The sequence below is a fragment of the Arctopsyche grandis genome, chromosome 11, assembly GCF_051622035.1.
Source record: "Arctopsyche grandis isolate Sample6627 chromosome 11, ASM5162203v2, whole genome shotgun sequence".
Lineage (NCBI taxonomy): Eukaryota > Metazoa > Arthropoda > Insecta > Trichoptera > Hydropsychidae > Arctopsyche > Arctopsyche grandis.
In genome coordinates, this window is record NC_135365.1 from 29,402,249 (window position 1) to 29,420,677 (window position 18,429).

Genomic DNA, 18,429 nt, shown 5'->3' on the forward strand with positions numbered 1-18,429 from the left:
ATTGTCGTCAAACCATCATATACATAAATAAAGAGGCAATAATAAAAAACATACACATATATCTAAATTACAACACACGCATACACTTGTATATATACACAGAGCGATTCACGACTCTTACATATCGAATTCGAAATCGGAGATTATCATGTTAAATGTTTCATTTTCAAAACACATACGTGTACATACTAGATTACATTATGCACGTTTGATACAGCGAGTCGTGAATCACCCGTATAATATACACATATATGCAATGATTCAGCATACAATCACTAAAAAGTCAAAGCCTAGATATACATAATATATAATAATAATAAAAATTAATAGCGTGACATAATTTACAAATGGACGAAAATAAATCTGAAAACCTTTCTGAACTTACTTACTGAAGGTACTAAAATATGTGCATAATTTGCACACAATCGTACAACAAATCGTTACATCTAATATTCACATTATTTATGAATTTTTCATTTAATCGAATATACCTGTGCAAGCTTATCGTGGGGAAGGAGGGGGAGTGGATTCTTGAAATTTTTTTTTTTATCTCAATTGTCTCTTCAAAATTAAAATATCAATATTATTTATAAATATTACAATATTGTACGAACTCACTTTTTTTTTTTTTAATTAACAATTGCACTTCAAATAAATACATATATTGTATACATATAAATATATATATATATATATATATATATATATATATATATATATATATATATATATATATATATATATATATATATATATATATATGTATATATATATATATATATATAGTACATTAATAAATTTATTGTACTTTTATTAATGATAAAATACTATATTTCTCAGATCTGAATAAAAAATATTAAAGCTTTGTAGATTCCTTTTTTCCTCAATCGAACTGTGAATTGTTACAATACTGATACATTTAATGAAATTACGAGTATATAAAAAAAAGTTTTCAGTGATAACGTATCACGAAATACTAATATTAACATTATTAGTACATATATGTATATATGCATATATTTTATAATAATATATAATATATATAATTAACACTTAAGTTCAATTAATTCGAGGCTACTTGGGCATATAGCCGGGATAGTGGGGCCCCGGTTGGGCTTGAGAGCGCGAGCCTGTAGCGTACAACTGCTGCTGAAAGTTGTGGAATTGTTGAGCATAGTTGGGATCAGCCGTAGACGGCACGACAAAATTCTGCGAGCTTTTGAAGCTGCCAGGACCGCCCATGGAAGCGGGGAGCGGTTGCGAGGTGGTCGGAGCGCCGATACGCATCGGCGCCCCTTTCATCATGGGTCTGAAGTTGGGATTGCACATCATACCCGGATTAGGACCCATGCCCGACGAAAACGGATCCGACATCTTGGGCGGCGAGTTGAATCCGCCCTGATAATGCGGCATGCGGAGCATCCCGGGCCCGCCTCTCATAGGACCCATTGGCCCCATCGGCCCCATGGGTCCCATCTGATCGCTCATGTCCATCCGCGGACCCATGCCCGGTGAACCCGAGTGGCCCATGGGCCCACCGCAGGGACCGCCAGGGAAGTATTGCATGTTCATGTTCGCCGACTTGGACGCGTCCATGTGCATGGGGTTCGCGACTCGCTGCAAGAAGTCGAGACGAGGCGGACCCCGCGGCCCGGCGCTGCACGGTATTTGAGGCCTCGTCGGAAGGTATTGTATCGTGTTTGGCGCGCTCGCTTTGACTTGAACGTTGGCGCCATTGAACGGTGCCATTTTACCGCCCATGCGGGGACCCATCATGGACGGGTCGGGGCCCATCGGCCCCATGGGACCCATGGGACCACTCGACATCTTCGGACTCATGTTCATCTCGGGAGGAAAGTCGTTGGGGCCCATCATACCATCCATGGGACCCATTCCGGAGTTCATACCTTCCATGTGACAACCTGAAAACAAAACAAACACGAGCTTAGTACGGAAAGTGGGGGTTTTCGATACAGTACATACATATATGTGTGTGTGATGGGTTAGTATCAATTTTGGGAATAGTTTTTGAAAGCGAACGATGACTAGCCCCATAAAACACGAAATTAGTATCCCACCAACTCGATAGCTCAAGAAATCATAAATACCCATATCCTGCATCAGCATAGCTGCATGATGGTGGGAATGTGGATGTGGATGAGGATGAGTCGGCCCGCCGGTCAACTGTTGAGACATTTGAGTGAGTGACGAGATGGGATCAAACCCTGAACCGCCGCCTCCGCCTGGGACTAACGGCGCGTGTTCTCTACCCATATTTCCACCCTGAAAAATTCAACAAATTTCAATTAAAAAAAAGATCCCTAAAACACGCAGTCATTCACAACAATTGAGATTAGATGACGTACCTCTGAACCGGCACCCGGTATGGACCCCGGAGCGTTCGACATTCCAGTTGGACTGTCGTCCAATCCACTGGGTATTTTACTACCCATTCCCATTCCTCCGGGATTATTAACATTGCTTATGCTACCACTGGTATTTACATTAGAGGAATTTACACTAGAAGGCGCTGACACGGCACCGGCCCCACCTTTATTATTGCTAAAGTTATTATTAGGACCGGCGTTGGCGCCGGCGGGATTATTGAGACTATTCGGATTACTTAAATTATTCGGGTTATTCAGATTGTTGGGATTACTAAGACTATTAGGATTATTACTTAGGTTATTAGGATTATTCATTAGACTATTGGGATTATTATTTATACTATTTGGATTGTTGTTGACGTTGTTGGGATTGTTCGAGTGACTCGACATCATCACGTGGCTGGGCGACGTCATCGACGGGTTTGCAGACTGATTCGAAGGGTTCGGCGCGTACGGACCCTGACTGAGGCCCTGCGACGGCGTGTTTGGACCCATCGAGTCTCTGACGGGCGTTTTCGAGTTTGGATCCTGCGACGATCTATTCGACGACGGACTCGGCCTCTGTTTGTCGTCTGTAAATTTAAGCGCATCACATATACGTATCACATACACATTGCAACGAAACGCCCCAACGAAATCTGTCAACGAAAGACTCACTTGGCGTTATGTTAGAATTGGGCGTTTGCGGGTTATTCGAACCGGGAAACCCGGGACTGTGGTCCAGCGAGTATCGTCCCGCTCGATCCAACATCGGGGCGTTATTATTACCGCCGTTCCCCGAACTGTGACCCTCCGGTGTGCCGGGCATCATCCTAAAAAGTAAATCAATCAATCGTGCGATCGCTCACCAACTCCCCCCCCCCCCCCATAAATTTAATACGACAAACAAACCCTGGAGATTTTTGATTCGTAGGCGTCCCTTCTTTCAGTGAGGTGTTTGGCTGTTTTTGAATTGTCAACTCTTGTCCTGCAAACATTAAAAAACTATTCAATTTTATGCGTCGAAAGCCTACTTATATTTATATGAAGAGAAACATAAGAAGCTCGTAATTTACATAATATTTAAAAAAAATATTACTTAAAGCTTTTACATTTCACTTGTATAGTAAGTACTCTTTATTAGAATGAAGAAGAAGAAGAAAAAAACGTATTACATGCATATATGTATGTAAGCGGCTATCATGCATATGGTATAATTTTTTTAAAATTGAAAATGTATTTTTAAGAAATGTGCCGGCCACCAAACCTTTCAGGACTTCTGGATATATGCGAGAGAAAAACAAATGGTAAAAAATCGATACGATAGAAAAATTAGAAATGAAAATCCAAAACAGTCCCATATAAATTGAGAATGAGAGAATGAGATTATCCGTGGTTGTTGTCGAAATTAGCCGTGTTTACCTTCAAATGTATTCAAATATTGTATCTGCTGTGGCGACGGCACCGGCATCAGATTGGCCTCTTTAACGGGAGCCGACTGCTGCTTCTGCTGCTGCGCCGCTAAGCACTGCAGTGTTCTCACAAACATGCCCTCTTCTGAATGTATCCCACATTGTCAATTTGTCAATTTGTCATTGTCATGGTCAAATTTCCAGCATTTCAGATTAACGCGCGCACAGTTTAACACGTGGCCGGCACACACACCGTACGGGGCAACACACAACACACACACACAAGGACAAAAACGAAAAAGAAAAAAAAAAAAACAAACAAATAAATTACTAAACAATAACAACAAAATTATATTTCATAATATAATATCCAAAATATTCATATCTCGCTTTCATTTCGCAATTTTCACTGATACATCAACCCTTCGAGTGCTGACGTCTTTTCTGTTGAAAGCCCGCCACACGCTGAAAATTTTGAAATCCAATAGAAAGCTAACAATATAAAATAAGCAAAAGAAGTCTATTAATTAATGTATTTTTCCATCTTCTTCATTTTTGTTAAAATGTAATGCTCACAATCTAAAATACTAAGCAGTTAGGGATTTCCATTGAGAAATTCTGCTATGGTTATAAATTCAGAAATTCCGGTGTAAACCAGTCTTTATAAACATTGACACGGATTACACGACCCATGTTCAATGCTACCTGGAAAGGCTTAGCGGGTAGTATTCTTGTTTATTTTTTACATACTCAAAAAACAACGCCTATCGCCGTATTTCAGGCACTTGGCCTTGTTTGCAAAACGCCGATCGTCATTGTTCAGCATTTAAAGGGTTAATATTATAGTAACAATGCATACTTAAATGTTAAATGTTTCAGTGAAAACGCTTTCATGGGATAAAAAGCTGCATGAGGCTAACCATGAGCCATTCTTGTACAGTACAGAGAAACTAGCCGAAATAATAAACATTTTGGATTTACTCATAAATGTAAGCCTTCAATCGGACCAATATCAAAATATTTTGCACAATACAAAAAATATTATTACATTGTCAGTGAGAAATATGTAAAACGAGAAACGGAATTCTTTGGGTGAACGAAATATTGTTCCGAAATTGGCACACATCTATTAAAATTCACACCATTTCCTTCAATTCAAACTAAACTATATTTTTTAATCATGTTTTAACACTTTGCAAGCGGTTCACGAAAATTCTCGTGTTTATGTAGTCTGTGCTTGGACTGCGGCTCCCGAGAAAACTCGTGTTCTTAAAATATTTTTAATCAACGACATCTCTGTAACTGGATATATACTTCATATATAAATGAAAAAATAGCAATTTGATCTATATATTTTTTCTCGTGGAACCATTTATACTCGTAACATGTGTTTGATATATGTCACAGCCGGTTTTTTTCCCATCTTTCCCGTGTTTCTTCCGATTTCACCCCAAAATGAAATCCAGATGTAATTTTTCTTAAGAAAAAAGTACCTATTCGGTACTTTTGGTTGCTTTCGTGAATTTTAATTAATCCTATACGAATTTTAGGGAGAATCAAATGTATGACAACATGCCCGCATTCACCGATCAGGCGAATGCAGGCATGTTTTTGTGGGAACCTACCCGCTTGCAAAGTGTTAACATAAAAAATTGTATTTGAAGAAGAAAACGGTGGATTTGAAAAAAAAAAAAATTAAAAATAAAAATAAAACCATTCAAGTGCTGACCTAAATACAAATTGAAGCTTTGATGAGGATTTATTCGATTTTAGCAAAACTCAACGTACATATAACATTAGATGAGCTGTAGAACTTATTAAATGAACAATAAGAGTCTGTTCAAATATTACACTCATTTAGTATAAATAATGAGTTCGGATTCAGAGAATTGACTCTGGGCAAATGCAAGACCATTTACAGCAGAATAGACTTTATGCTTTAATGCTTTGAACAGAGTGGCCAGACCTTGGATTTGTGACTCCAGGTCTATCACTTCCCATCAGAGTTTACCAATTTATCTGGTTTTTAATTGAAATGGTTCCAAAAAATTGGCAACCTTGCCCACTTTCTCGCAAATCTCGAGTATTCAGCAATCTCGAATTTCGCTGAATTGTATAAAAATGCTGCAAATTTACAAATTTGACCATAGATATCTATGTAGGTGTTAATTGATGTGTATTTACTTTGTATAATACTTGTATCAAATGTAAAATATTTCTGGCCAAGAAGTTATAGATTAAAAATAACCTCCCTGGTATAGATTAAAAATAAATAAATTCCAAAATTTGTGTCAAGCACTCCAGTGGTTAAACATAAAAGTATACATGTATGTATTATTATATTATTTAAAGACATGCAAAATTACAATAATTCTGTTATTTATTTTAGCGAATAAAAAACTGAATTTTCACTACTTTGATAAAAAAAAAATGATTTAAAAAGTAAAGTTCTATATTATAATGATACGGCAAATTCTCCACATTACTCGTATTACAATAAGCGGAGAACAAAAATAATTATAAAATAAATCAACCGCACAATGGAGGATTCGCCGTATACTATATGCATATTCGTGATAAACATACCGGATCCACCTTCGAGCGGATTCTTAGGGAGACCTTTATGTGGGGCCGATCCCGTAGTGCTAGGAGCGGGACCTGGAGGCGCTCGAGCGACCCCACACTCGGCAGGACTGTTCAGCGCAGAACTGGCGCGAGATGCTTCCGCTGACATAGGCATTTGAATGTTAGAACACTGACTAGGCGATTGAGTAGCTGTTGACGAGAAGACAAACACACAAATGATCATCAATATGTGACGACTGATACAAATCAATTATGACGAGTGAATGATCAAACCTATAGGCACTGAGGCGGACCGATGCAACGGCGACGCTCCGTAAGGCGGCGGTGGCAAACACCCGCCTGACGACATTCCACCTCTGTCGCTGCACGGAGACTTTGCCTGACCTCCTGAAATACGCGGAATACCAAATATATATATATAGAGTACCAGTTAATGAATACAGATCGAAATACTGCTTCATTATCAAATAAATACCAATGTCACCGTCCATATTCGATTTGTGGTCGTGCTCGAAGAATTGGTGGTGCAATTTTTGCCAGTCGAGATCTGCTCCGCCGGGACTTCTCGGACTTCGGAGACCGAGTTTATGACCGTCGCCTGGGTTACTCGCGCCACTCATCTGTCCACACACATATTAATATCCACATTAAAAAATTGAATAAATACAGTTAGCAATGCAATTCCTCCAAAATCCAATCATTACAAAAGAGTTTGAAAATTCAATCAGTCAAAACAAACTCAAAGAGCATTAGCATATCATTGCTTACAGCTGAGCATGAGACTGTGCAATGGAAAAAATAAAGATAAATAAATTCAAAATGTTGTAATCAAGACTAAAAAAAAAAAAAAACATACGGATATGACTAACCCCTGACTTTATCTATGTATTTAAGGAATATAAGAAGTTATGAGAGCATTTTCGACGCAAATTGAGCGCAAATGTAGGGAAACTTACACAAGACAAAAGTTCTACTTCCGGTTGTCGAAAATTTTGTTCGAAACTTTTTTATTACTTAAAATCGCTGTAATTATTATACACAATAAATATCAAGATTAAAGTAATTTAAAAGGTCAAAATAAAATAATGAAATTTTGTTTAAAAAAAAAAAAATACTACTTCCGGTCTACAAATTTTGACCAAAACCTCATCAGCTCTAAGTTTATACATAAAAAATACTAGTATAAATTTTTAGCTTGATTCGTTTAGGGGGTGTGTAAAGAATCGTGGTCACAACATTTTTGACTTTTCTAAGAGGAAAAAATCCCACCTCGGATTTATTAAATTAAGTGATTTTTTTTCTTCATCACATTGATACAAGAATTATATTTGAATTTTTTCGCGAAGAGCACACATGTGTAAGAGGTCGAAAAAATAGTGGAAGAAAAATCGAACAAGAGTAAACTGCCACTTCCAGTTGACAAATGCTTACCAAATTTTATAAATAACTTGGTATTAAGCTTAAACTCTAGATATAAAATTTCAGTTCAATAAACTAAAAGGTTTCTGATAAAAACATAAAAAAAAACCTCGATTCTCGAGAGTCAAAGTACTACTTCCGGTTGGGATAAAAATATTAAGGTATAAAATTAATAATTTCTATTACAGTCTGATTCGGTTAGTGGTTTGTGAGATAATTGTATTTAAAAACTTAAAAAAAGAGGACACTTACATATAAGGGGAGGTATCATTTCCGGTCAATTTAAAAAAAAATTCAGTAACCGATTCTAATGTTTCAGTTTTATAGGACTAACGGTGTTCAAAAAATCCCCAAAATACACAGACACGCACATTTTTTCTAGATCATGAAAATGTGATCGGTGATCGATTCTGAGTTCAAATCAGTCAAAATCTCGAGTTCGAATTTTCGCATGATCACAAAACTTCATCTATTGTTACTACTTGCATAGATAAAGTACAGAAAATGTCATCTATAATAATTATAATATTATCAAAAAATCTTCATCAAGTTTTACGATGCATTTACCTCATGGTCGTTATTGCACTGAGTTAAAAGTGTAGGTTGTTGACTTTCTTCGATAAACTTGGATCGTATCATCAGTTCGCGTGATTTCATTCTATGAACTGTGGATGCCGACACTTTGTAACAAAGTGCAACCGATCTAAGACTCTCTCCTCTCGCAAGCCTATCTAACATCTCCACCTTCTTGAACGTCGTCAAATTCTTAAATGCTCTATGAGGAAAATCCATATTGCCCTCGGGGAAATGAACAGAAAACTTGAACACAACACCGCTACACAAACTGAATGAGAACCGAAATCTATCTACCTACATTGAAACACAACCCAACATCAAAATGTAATCGATTATTCTCAACCATTTTCATACTGGATGGATTTCTACCACATCCGAGTTTTTCGCGAGACACAATAATACACTTACACTTCGGCCGCGTACAAAGTCTTCACACATAGGACCCGACAAGCCCATCGGATGATCGTTGGGTCCTCCATTATTTCCACAATCGTTCATACCCCCGTCCATCATTATACCACCTGAAACAAATCAACTCGTCAAGACAAATCCAGCGTAAAATGTTTTCACCAAGAGTAGATGTAGCGTACCGTTCATGGCATTGATGTTAGCACCTGGCATCATTCTTGGACCTCCCATCATACACGGCTTCATTCCGCTCATAGGATTCATTCGCTGTCATTAAAAAAAAACAAACAAAATTTAAAACATATGAAAATAAATATGATGTTATGCTAGTAGTGTGATACATACCGTCATCGGTCCAGAACAGGGTCGGTTTATATGCATGTCACCGCACATGTTTTGTTTCATATCGGGACCTCCGCACGCCGAATTCCTCATGTTGCTTTTCATGCAAGGACCCATAGATCCCATTCCCATTCCGGAGCCCATGGGACCGTTGGGTCCCATCATCCCGCCAGGTCCCATTGGACCGTTAGGACCCATGGGCCCCATGGGGCCGTTGGGGCCATTCGGACCCATCGGTCCGTTGGGCCCCATTGGACCGTTTGGGCCCATCGGCCCGTTTGGTCCCATTTGGACATTACCTCCCATCGGGCCCATTGGATTATGGCCCATCGGTCCGTTACCGCCCATCGGACCATTGGGGCCCATGGAGCAGTTTGGTCCGTTGGGACCCATCGGTCCGTTAGGTCCCATCGGACCATTTGGTCCCATTGGGCCCATGCTTCCCGGCCCCATCGGGCAGTTTGGGCCCATCGGACCCATCTGATTTGGATTGAAGCCCATAGGAACGTTGTTCGGGTTCATTCCAGGTCCGCCCGCGTTGGAATTGGGTGGCATGTTGGAATTGTTCCCCATCGAATTTTGGTCGTTTGAATTTTGCGACGGATCGATCATTTGTCCTTGATTGGGACCGCCCGGGCCCATTCCAGATTCAGGAAACAACATCTGCTGCATCTTTCTAATCGTGGCCAATTGCTCTTCTCTGTGTGCTCGCTGTTGCGGTGTTAAATTTTCGTCTGGTATTTTGACGCCTAATGACATAAAAATGATGCTAGAATCTCGCCATAAACACAGAACAGATGTATGTATGTACGTATGTACATACATACAACAAACTAAGTTCGAAAATCAACAGAAACACAAAATCACCTAACTAGTTAAAAAGCAATTAAAAAAAAAGTGTCGATGAAAATTTATTTATATATTGGAAGTTATATTTTCCAAAAACGTGAAATCAAAATTCAAAAATTATTATTATATCTGTATATCTGAATATCTGTTTCCATAATTCATCATAATTTGATTTAAAAGTAGTAGATTTCAATCAAGGCCCGTACATCCAAAGCTTAAGGAACTCAAAATTAAATATCAATATTTTTCATAGTACACATTAAGGAGTAATAATATTGAAGATCACCTGATAAATGATAATATATTTTCACATAAACGTTTCAAATAAAAGTCATGATGTAATGAAAAATATTGGCTAAGGTATCACCGACAAGTTACTACCTGAACACAGCTACGAAGACGAAAAAATCTTAAATTATTAATAATTAATTAAACAACATAACTAAGTATATATATATATCAGTGTAGATTTGACTTTGACGTCATCTAATTTGGAACAAAACTATCGAATCGTGGAAAAGTGAAAGCCTACTACGATGCAAAATAAACTACAAAGTAAACATGTACATACACTACCGTCCATATGTTTAAGACCAAAGTGTTTTTTCAACATATTTATTACAATTTTGGACCAATTTATAAGAAGTCCTTGCAGAGTTTTGAGGTATGTTTTGGGTCATTATCTTGTTGAACTACAAAATTCTGCCCACATAATCTCCGACCGCACGGCAAAACTTGGTCTTTTAAAATTATCCTTCTTTAAGCATCTTCTTTTTAAGTATTCTTCTTTTTTCAGAATGCTGTCAATTTTAATTAAATTTCCCACTCCAGCTCTTGCAAAACATCCCCATACCATTATGGAACCACCACCATGTTTAATTGTTGGCAGCACACAGTCTGGCATAAATTTTTCTTGGGGTGTGCGCCGGACGTACACTCGTCTTTTCGAACCGAACAATCGGAATTTCGATTCATCGGACCAAATTACTTTTGACCAATCTTCAATTGACCAATTTCGGTGCTGAAGAGCCCAAGCTAGTCTTTTCGCCTTATTATTTCTTCTTAGAAAAGGTTTTCTTATAGCTATGAGCCCTCCAAGGTTCGCCTCCATCAGCCGACGTTTAACCGTGGTTACCGATATTTTTTTGAGGGTGGTCTTTTCTATCTCAGATGCAATTTCGGGTGCCGTTCTTTTTCTATTTCGCTTGCTTAATAGTATAATTTGTTGATCCAATGCTTGTGTTGTGATTCTGGGACGTCCTGATTTTGATTCATCCATAATATTGTTGGAATTTCGGAATTTTTTTATTGTCTGTTGTACTGCAGTCTTCGAAATATTTAATTTTTCGGCAATATATCGCTGGTTTTTGTGTTGATTGTAAAGAGCAATAACAGCTCCTCGAGTCTCCATGGTAAGATTTTTGTTTCTTCCCATATTTCTTCAAAAAAATTTGTCTTCTCTATATTTTATAAATTTCTTCGCTAATACGACTTCGAAGTCTGGCTGATCGCCTTAAACTGAACCAAATTCATTTGTTTTTATTGTTTTGAACTACTTCTATGTCATATCAGCAGGATTAAGTAAAAAAAAAAGGTCGAAATATTAACTGCTCACAGAAAAGGTGTCAGATTTCAACATATGTCGATTCGTCACGCGGCATGTTTGAGACAATTTTGAACTCTTACACAAAAAAAACAATAAACCAATGGGATAATCCCTGTTTTTTTTTGTTCAAATTAAAGCTAAGGGTTTGTGGAAAAAATTGGCATTCATTTATTTGAACTATTTCACGCAAAATTAATTTTATGGACGTGAGAAAACAAGTTATAGGTTTGGTCTTAAACATATGGACGGTAGTGTACATATGTATATATGATAGAACAATATTCATGCAATATAAAAATCATTTGTATTATATTTTATTCAATATATCTACGAAAATCAACCCAATCAACACGTAAAATAAAATATGCACTAGGTGTCTCCAGCGAGTGAATGCATACATAATATATTAGGTCGTCCTGGAATTTATGTCGTTTTTCAAACTTTATTTTTTTAATTACTTATAATTCATCAAGATATATATCATCAAGAGTCAAAATTGGATTTGCTTCGATATCCGCCTTTAGAGATGCTTAATCCTCTTGAATGCACCGCACCGTCCACTTCGAGGCTCGTCATCCAAGCTGAGATTGCCCGATCGAAATTTGTTAAACCAACGTTGGCACTTCCTCACATCCAGTATATCGCCGTATATGTTGCAAATGAATTTTGAAGAAACAACAATAACATACTGCTCCTTAAATGAGCTTCTGATGGACATTCCTTGCGTTCCTTTTGAACAAAAGATTTCTTTTGTTCAAAAGGAACGCAACGAATCCCGAAGAAGAAAAAAAACACAAGACACGTCTTCACTTGTCAACGAACCGAAAGAGACCGAGTCAAAATTGCATATTACAAAAACGACATTAATTCCTGGAATACCTAAATATATTATATATGAGTACAAAAGACTAGTTAGTCTATAATATTAGTAGTCAGAATCGCTCCTAGTTCAAGTTGTCATATATAAATATTAGATATAGTCGGTGGAGACACCCAGAATACACGTAGAGAAGAAAAGAAAAGAAAAAAAGGTATTAGTATGATTATATGAGACAAACGTGTGTCAGTCGAGTGGTGGGCATTAAGCAGACTAGGGTGAGTCAGGAAGCGTATGAGAGGCGCCCCGTGATATGCTCCCACGCCTGCCGTTATAAATGCATAAGTACAAATTCAATCATCATTAAAACAACAACATATCGTATACATATTTTTGTCATTAATTATATTATCCCTATACTAGTAGGTTATCGAACAATGTTAACAACACATTTTTTTGTTTTTTATTATTTTACCATGCTGCCATTGTACATCATGTGTTGTATATGTACGTAAAGCAAACGCACCTTGCAAATTGGGCAGCTTCAGCAGATCTCCGGGACTTCCGCCGCCCCTGCCACCCGAACATTCTTGCGCCGACGAGACTGACGGTGGGCCTCCTTGTGGTCCGCCCTCAGAACCAGGTCCCAGGTGAGATCCGCCGCCTCCGGCACTACCGTTTCCCACATTATTGATCCCGTTGGGGTGCATTCCGCCCTTCTGCGGAAAAATTCATTTCAGCCAACCGACCGTGACGTATACCGCACAAATTTTTACTCTATCTATGTACGCGGTAACAATACATGAAAATTCGAACTCGGAATCGATCACCAATCACGATTTCGTGATCTAGAAAAAATGTATGTGTATATGTCTGTGTATTTTGGGGATTTTTTGAACACCGTTAGTCCTATCGAACTGAAACTTAGTATCAGAAAATGGTACCTCCCTTTATATAGGGTTGCCAGATGGTATCCAAAAGGTGGACCTCCCCTCCTCCCTTACCTACTGTAAGTCCTCCTTTTTGCTAAGCATATTATGATTTGAAGTTGCACGAGTAGTGGACAATCTACTTCAAAAGTGTTAAAAACATTGAATGTTTCTCAGAACTGCTCAAGATCTGCGTTTTATTTTTGTATAAGCGCACATAACGCAAATGTGGAAAGAGTTTTTTCACTGATTAATACTCAGTGGAGCAAAGAGAGGAATAGACTAAGTGTGCAGTCAGTTAAATCTTTAATTCTTACTCAATACAACTTCAAAAACATGAAATGTGAAGATTTTTATAATTATTTGTTAAAAAACGAAGAACTTCTTTCCAAATTTGGCAGCTCAGCTAAATATGATTAAAATAAAGTAAAATAATATAAAAAATTCGTTTAATTTCTGAATGTCCTCCTTTTTTACAGAAAATCCTCCTTTTTAGACCCATCTGCCCTCCTTTATCAAATTATCATCTGGCAACCCTACCCTTATAGGTGTACTCTTTTTTTAAGTTTTTAAATACAATTATCTCACAAACCACTAACCGAATCAGACTGTAGAAATAGAAATTATTAATTTTATACTCTAATATTTTTTGAATATTTTTACCCCAACTGGAAAGTACTTGATTCTTATCGACACAACGTAAATTTTTTTCAAATCTTTAAGTTGACCGGAAATGGTACCTACAATTATAGGTGTCCTCTTTTTAACTTTTTGAATTAAATTATCTCCCAAACCACTAACTAAATCGGACTAAATTTTTTTTACATGTAATAGAAATAATAATCTTTATAGCCTTATATTTTTAAAATATTTTTATCTGAACCGGAAGTAGTACTTTGACTCTAGAGAATCAAGGTTTTTTTATGTTTTTATCAGAAAACTTTTAGTATATTGAACTGATATATTATATCTAGAAGTTTAAGCTTAATACCAAGTCATGTATACAATTTGCATTTTACTCTCGTTCGATTTTTCTTCCACTATGTGTGCTCTCTTCACGAAAAAATTTCTTTCCACACCCCTGAATGAATCAAGCTAAAAATGTATATTTGTATTCTCTATGTACAAACTTAGAGCTGATAAGGTTTTGATCAGAATTCGTAGACCGGAAGAAGTATTTTTTTTTTAAAACAATATTTCATTGTGTTATTTTGATTTTTTAAATTATTTTAATCTTCTTGATATTTATTGTGTATAATACTGATAGTGATTTTAAACGTGAGTGAGGAAGTAGAACTTTTGTCACCCTACATTTGCATCGAAAATGCTCTCATAACCGGTATGTGTGAATGTATATGTATGTTTAATTATCGAATTTTATTTTGTGACCTTCTTATATTCCTCAAATACATAGATAAAGTGATGGGTTGGTCACATCCGAATTTTTTTTTTAAATACTCACAGATTCCCAAGGCAGATCACCTTCGCCACCGATGCCGTCGATCCCACCGCACGCTCCATTATTCCCGGGAAATCCATCCATGGGACTCATCCCAGGGCCCATGCCCCCGGGACCCATCCCACTCATCTGACTATTGTTCCCCTTCATCATCATCATCTGATTGCCTTGTCCCGGACCGGACATTCTCGACGGTCCCATCTGCCCCATGTTGGGACCCATCTGTCCCATGTTGGGGCCCATCTGTCCCATGCCGGGGCCCATGTGCATGTTGCCCATGGGCCCGCCGCCCATCATCTGCCCCATCTGGCCGTGATTCGGACCGCAGTTCTGCCCCGACATCATGTTGGGACCCATGTTCGGTCCGCCGGAGCCTCGAATGGCACCCCGATTCTTCACCATAGCGAGGTTGTTCAACCACTGGGCGGGATTCTGTTTGTTGAATTGGCCCATCTTCAACGGATGTTTCTAATGTGAAAAAAAAAGCGTGACGTATTTGAAAACACAATCTCACAAAACAATAACAGGACGATCAAAAAGGATGGGGTTCAATTACCTCGAGATACTTTTTTGTACCCGGTTGTGCACAGTGATATGCGATGATCGATGGATAGTGTCCCTGCAGCACCGCCTCGGCTCCCTTGTTGGCGAGCATCGTAGAAAACACGAATATTTGCGACTGCTGCTGAGAATACTGTAATCGATTAAAACGTTAAACATACACAGATAGATCGAAGATTCGAACCCTGGATAAATGCTGACCTCCATATTGCTGGGCTGTTTGGATATCACGTTCGACGGCAGAGGTTGTACGCCCTCGGACCGACAGGAGAGACCGTCGTTGGCATTTCCACCGCCGGTTCCGCGTTGACAGCTCTCCTACGGACAATTTTTCGAAATGAAACATCAAAACTTCCAAACGGCAGAGATGACACAGTATACAGTACACACAGTCGCGCCATTACCTGCATGGGCAGAGCGGGTCCTCGCAGGCCAGTCTGCGGATCGAGTATGTCGTTGGAATCTGACGAGAGACGTTCAGATTTGAGGGAACCTGGTCCGACCATATCGCATGACGGCGACTTTGTGGGATCGCCCTCCGAGTCTATGAGACCGTCCATCTCGGTTTTGATATCGGCATTCGGTAGCTCGCCGGTGTCGTCTCCGCGTTCCAGTTTCACACGGGGGGCTTCGTCGGCCTCTTTGAGCCCCCCGGATCCGCCGCTCGCACTCCCGCCACCCGGTGCTCCCGCTCGGGAGACATGGCCTACAAGACACGGAACGAGAAACTTGATTATCGACAGTCCACCAACGGCGCGTATATAATCATGTAAATAGTTTCAACTATCGTACCGGCGTCCGCATCGGGAATTTCTTCCTTGATGGTATTTCTGTTGCCGCCTACTTTGTCTCCCTTATCCTTTATCATACCTCTGCGTGCCTTCGCCAATTTGACTGTAATTAAACGTACAATTATACATCTATTTACATACATAAATTTGTAAATTGATCGACGACCTCACTTGAAAGAGATTCCCAGAGGGATAATAAAGTTCGTTTGATTTTCGAGGGATTATTAACATTATTTTTCAAATTTTAAAATGTTATGATTTGAATTATGCCAGTACGAAATAAAAACATCCATCGACAGAAATAATTAATTATCTTGTAGACGTGCCTCACAGATGCGAGAAGAGTTCAGCATGTGTCGTGTTCAGTAGTCTGTCTAAGAGTGATATTTGTCTCGGAATGACTGCTCTGCTTCAGCACTAATTTTTTTTCATTTCTTCCACTTATTTTACATATATTATTCAGCGTTTAATATGTGATTATTATAGAAAATTATGACAACAATTAACTTTGTAGATTTTGCATTATTTTAACAAAAAACACACATTTTCAACTGGATGCTTGGAATCCAACACAGTGGTTAGTGGAATTTTTCAGCACAGTAAGGTAAGTATGCATGGTCGTGCAAATTTTTCAATATTTCATTATTTATTCAGTGAAACGTTTCAAGCATGCTGAAAACATCATGGTCGTCTTTCAATCAATCGAATAAGAAAGCTTTAAAAGACTCTGATCAATGGTAAATCTATTCATCTTCATTGATCGGCAGTGAGCAAAAGCTAGAGCTTGTAAACTTGCCGAGTTCACACTTTTTAATTTTAGAATTCGAGTGTTTTTTTTTTTAATTATAAATTTTTGCATGTGTGATGCAAAACATCAATTTTTGTTAAATGAATTCTTTATTTCTATATTTGTCTCATCGTCTTAGTACTAGGATCATCATATTAATCATACCAGAAACACTCTCCAATATATATAAACACTATAATGTTACGATTTATTGTGAAATGAAATTTTCAATTTAAAAGGCTTTGGTTTCATTATATAAATATACATGTGCACGTAGCTGTAATAAACATACAATTATTAATTGTATACAAAATTGATGACAAATTGCATTAATGTATAGAAACGAAGAGTTCATTTAACGAGAATTGGTGAAACCAGACCTAGTGGTGTAGACAGTTACAGGCATATTAGATTTTCTACATTATAACAGAAAAAAACAATCGTATAAAAGTCGCGTCATATTCATATACAATATATCGATGAGATATTTTTTGCACACGAGAGGAAATGTCTGCCGACTCTTTTTCGCGTCGACACCCGACACCCGACAATTACTCTCGAATTCACACCCTGACGGAGAGCTTTTTGTTACATACATATGTGCATGTGTATGCGTTTTAAAACCGACGTGAAAATTGCACTCGTCGAACGGCACAGCGGAATGTTTATATTTACGTTTACAAATAAACAAATAATGACAATTCGTCTAAGGCCGATGAAAATTGATTTTCGATAGGCTTCACAATATGTTTTCACAGGAAACTTGGCCGAGTGCATCAAAGGACCAGGACCCTCGAAACATGTATAGGGTACACGTATAGGGTGGCAGTGTGGTCGCTCCGAGTGCGGTCCGGAGAGCTGCGAACCGAGATATCCTGTGGATGAGGAGTTTCGATGGAGGCTGACACGCGTGCATGCGAATGGGTGTGTGTGTGTGTGCGCACGCGGGTGAGTGAGTGTGTGTGTGTGCGTGTGTGATGTAAACGAAGAAGTCCACGTTGCGCAAGCGGGGGGGGGTCGGGGTGGGGGAGGGGGGGCGGGGGTAGGGGTAGGGGTTCTCCTCGTACCTGAGTATTAGTGCGGTGGCGGCGGCGGCGGCGTCAGCATGAAGCCGCGCTGTCGCTGTCGCTGCCGCAATTGCTGCTGCCGCTGCTGCTGCTGCTGCTGCTGCTTCTTCTGCTTCCGCTGGTCGCGACCCCACGAGCGCTGGCCGAGTTGGCCGGGCCGGGGAGGGGAAGGGTGGGGGCGGGGGCGGGGGCGGGGGCGGAGCGCCGGTCGCCCTCTGGCGGACGCCCTCCGACGGCGGGCGAGCGGCCAGGCCCCGAATGAGAACGAGCACGAGAACGAGAACGAGGACGAGGACGAAAACGCGAGGACGAAAGCGCGACTACGACTGGAGTGCGATCTCTCGCGAGGGCAGATCTCCACAGTCCGCACACTCCACACACTCCGCACAGTCCGCACAGTCCGTACACCACACACCACACACCGACACAACACCACCACTATTTTCCTCGCATT

The 18,429-nt window shown here is 39.2% G+C and overlaps 1 protein-coding gene across 1 annotated transcript; it reads right to left on the minus strand.

Annotated features, from left to right (window-relative positions):
* Window positions 1-1,074: 1,074 nt before the first annotated feature.
* Window positions 1,075-18,429, minus strand: LOC143918643 (uncharacterized). The gene is made up of 19 exons (XM_077440584.1): window positions 17,976-18,429; window positions 16,123-16,224; window positions 15,735-16,036; window positions 15,532-15,648; window positions 15,326-15,463; window positions 14,773-15,237; window positions 12,908-13,100; window positions 9,113-9,858; window positions 8,950-9,034; window positions 8,768-8,880; window positions 6,840-6,984; window positions 6,638-6,751; window positions 6,365-6,553; window positions 3,789-3,923; window positions 3,279-3,354; window positions 3,045-3,199; window positions 2,367-2,959; window positions 2,109-2,283; window positions 1,075-1,922 (listed from the first exon to the last, which is right to left on the minus strand). Exons 2-19 carry the CDS (start codon window positions 16,196-16,198, stop codon window positions 1,075-1,077), a joined length of 4,665 nt encoding a protein of 1,554 aa, XP_077296710.1. The 5' UTR covers window positions 16,199-16,224; window positions 17,976-18,429.

Bases quoted from the DNA above. Each gene is read 5' to 3' on its own strand.
- LOC143918643 (XM_077440584.1), bottom strand. From the start codon at position 16,198: ATGATAAAGGATAAGGGAGACAAAGTAGGCGGCAACAGAAATACCATC. The intron at 15,464-15,531 runs GTCAGCATTTAT...AATCGATTACAG, and splicing joins AACAGCCCAGCAATATGGAG to TATTCTCAGCAGCAGTCGCA. The intron at 9,035-9,112 runs GTATGTATCACA...TTTTAATGACAG, and splicing joins CCTGTTCTGGACCGATGACG to CGAATGAATCCTATGAGCGG.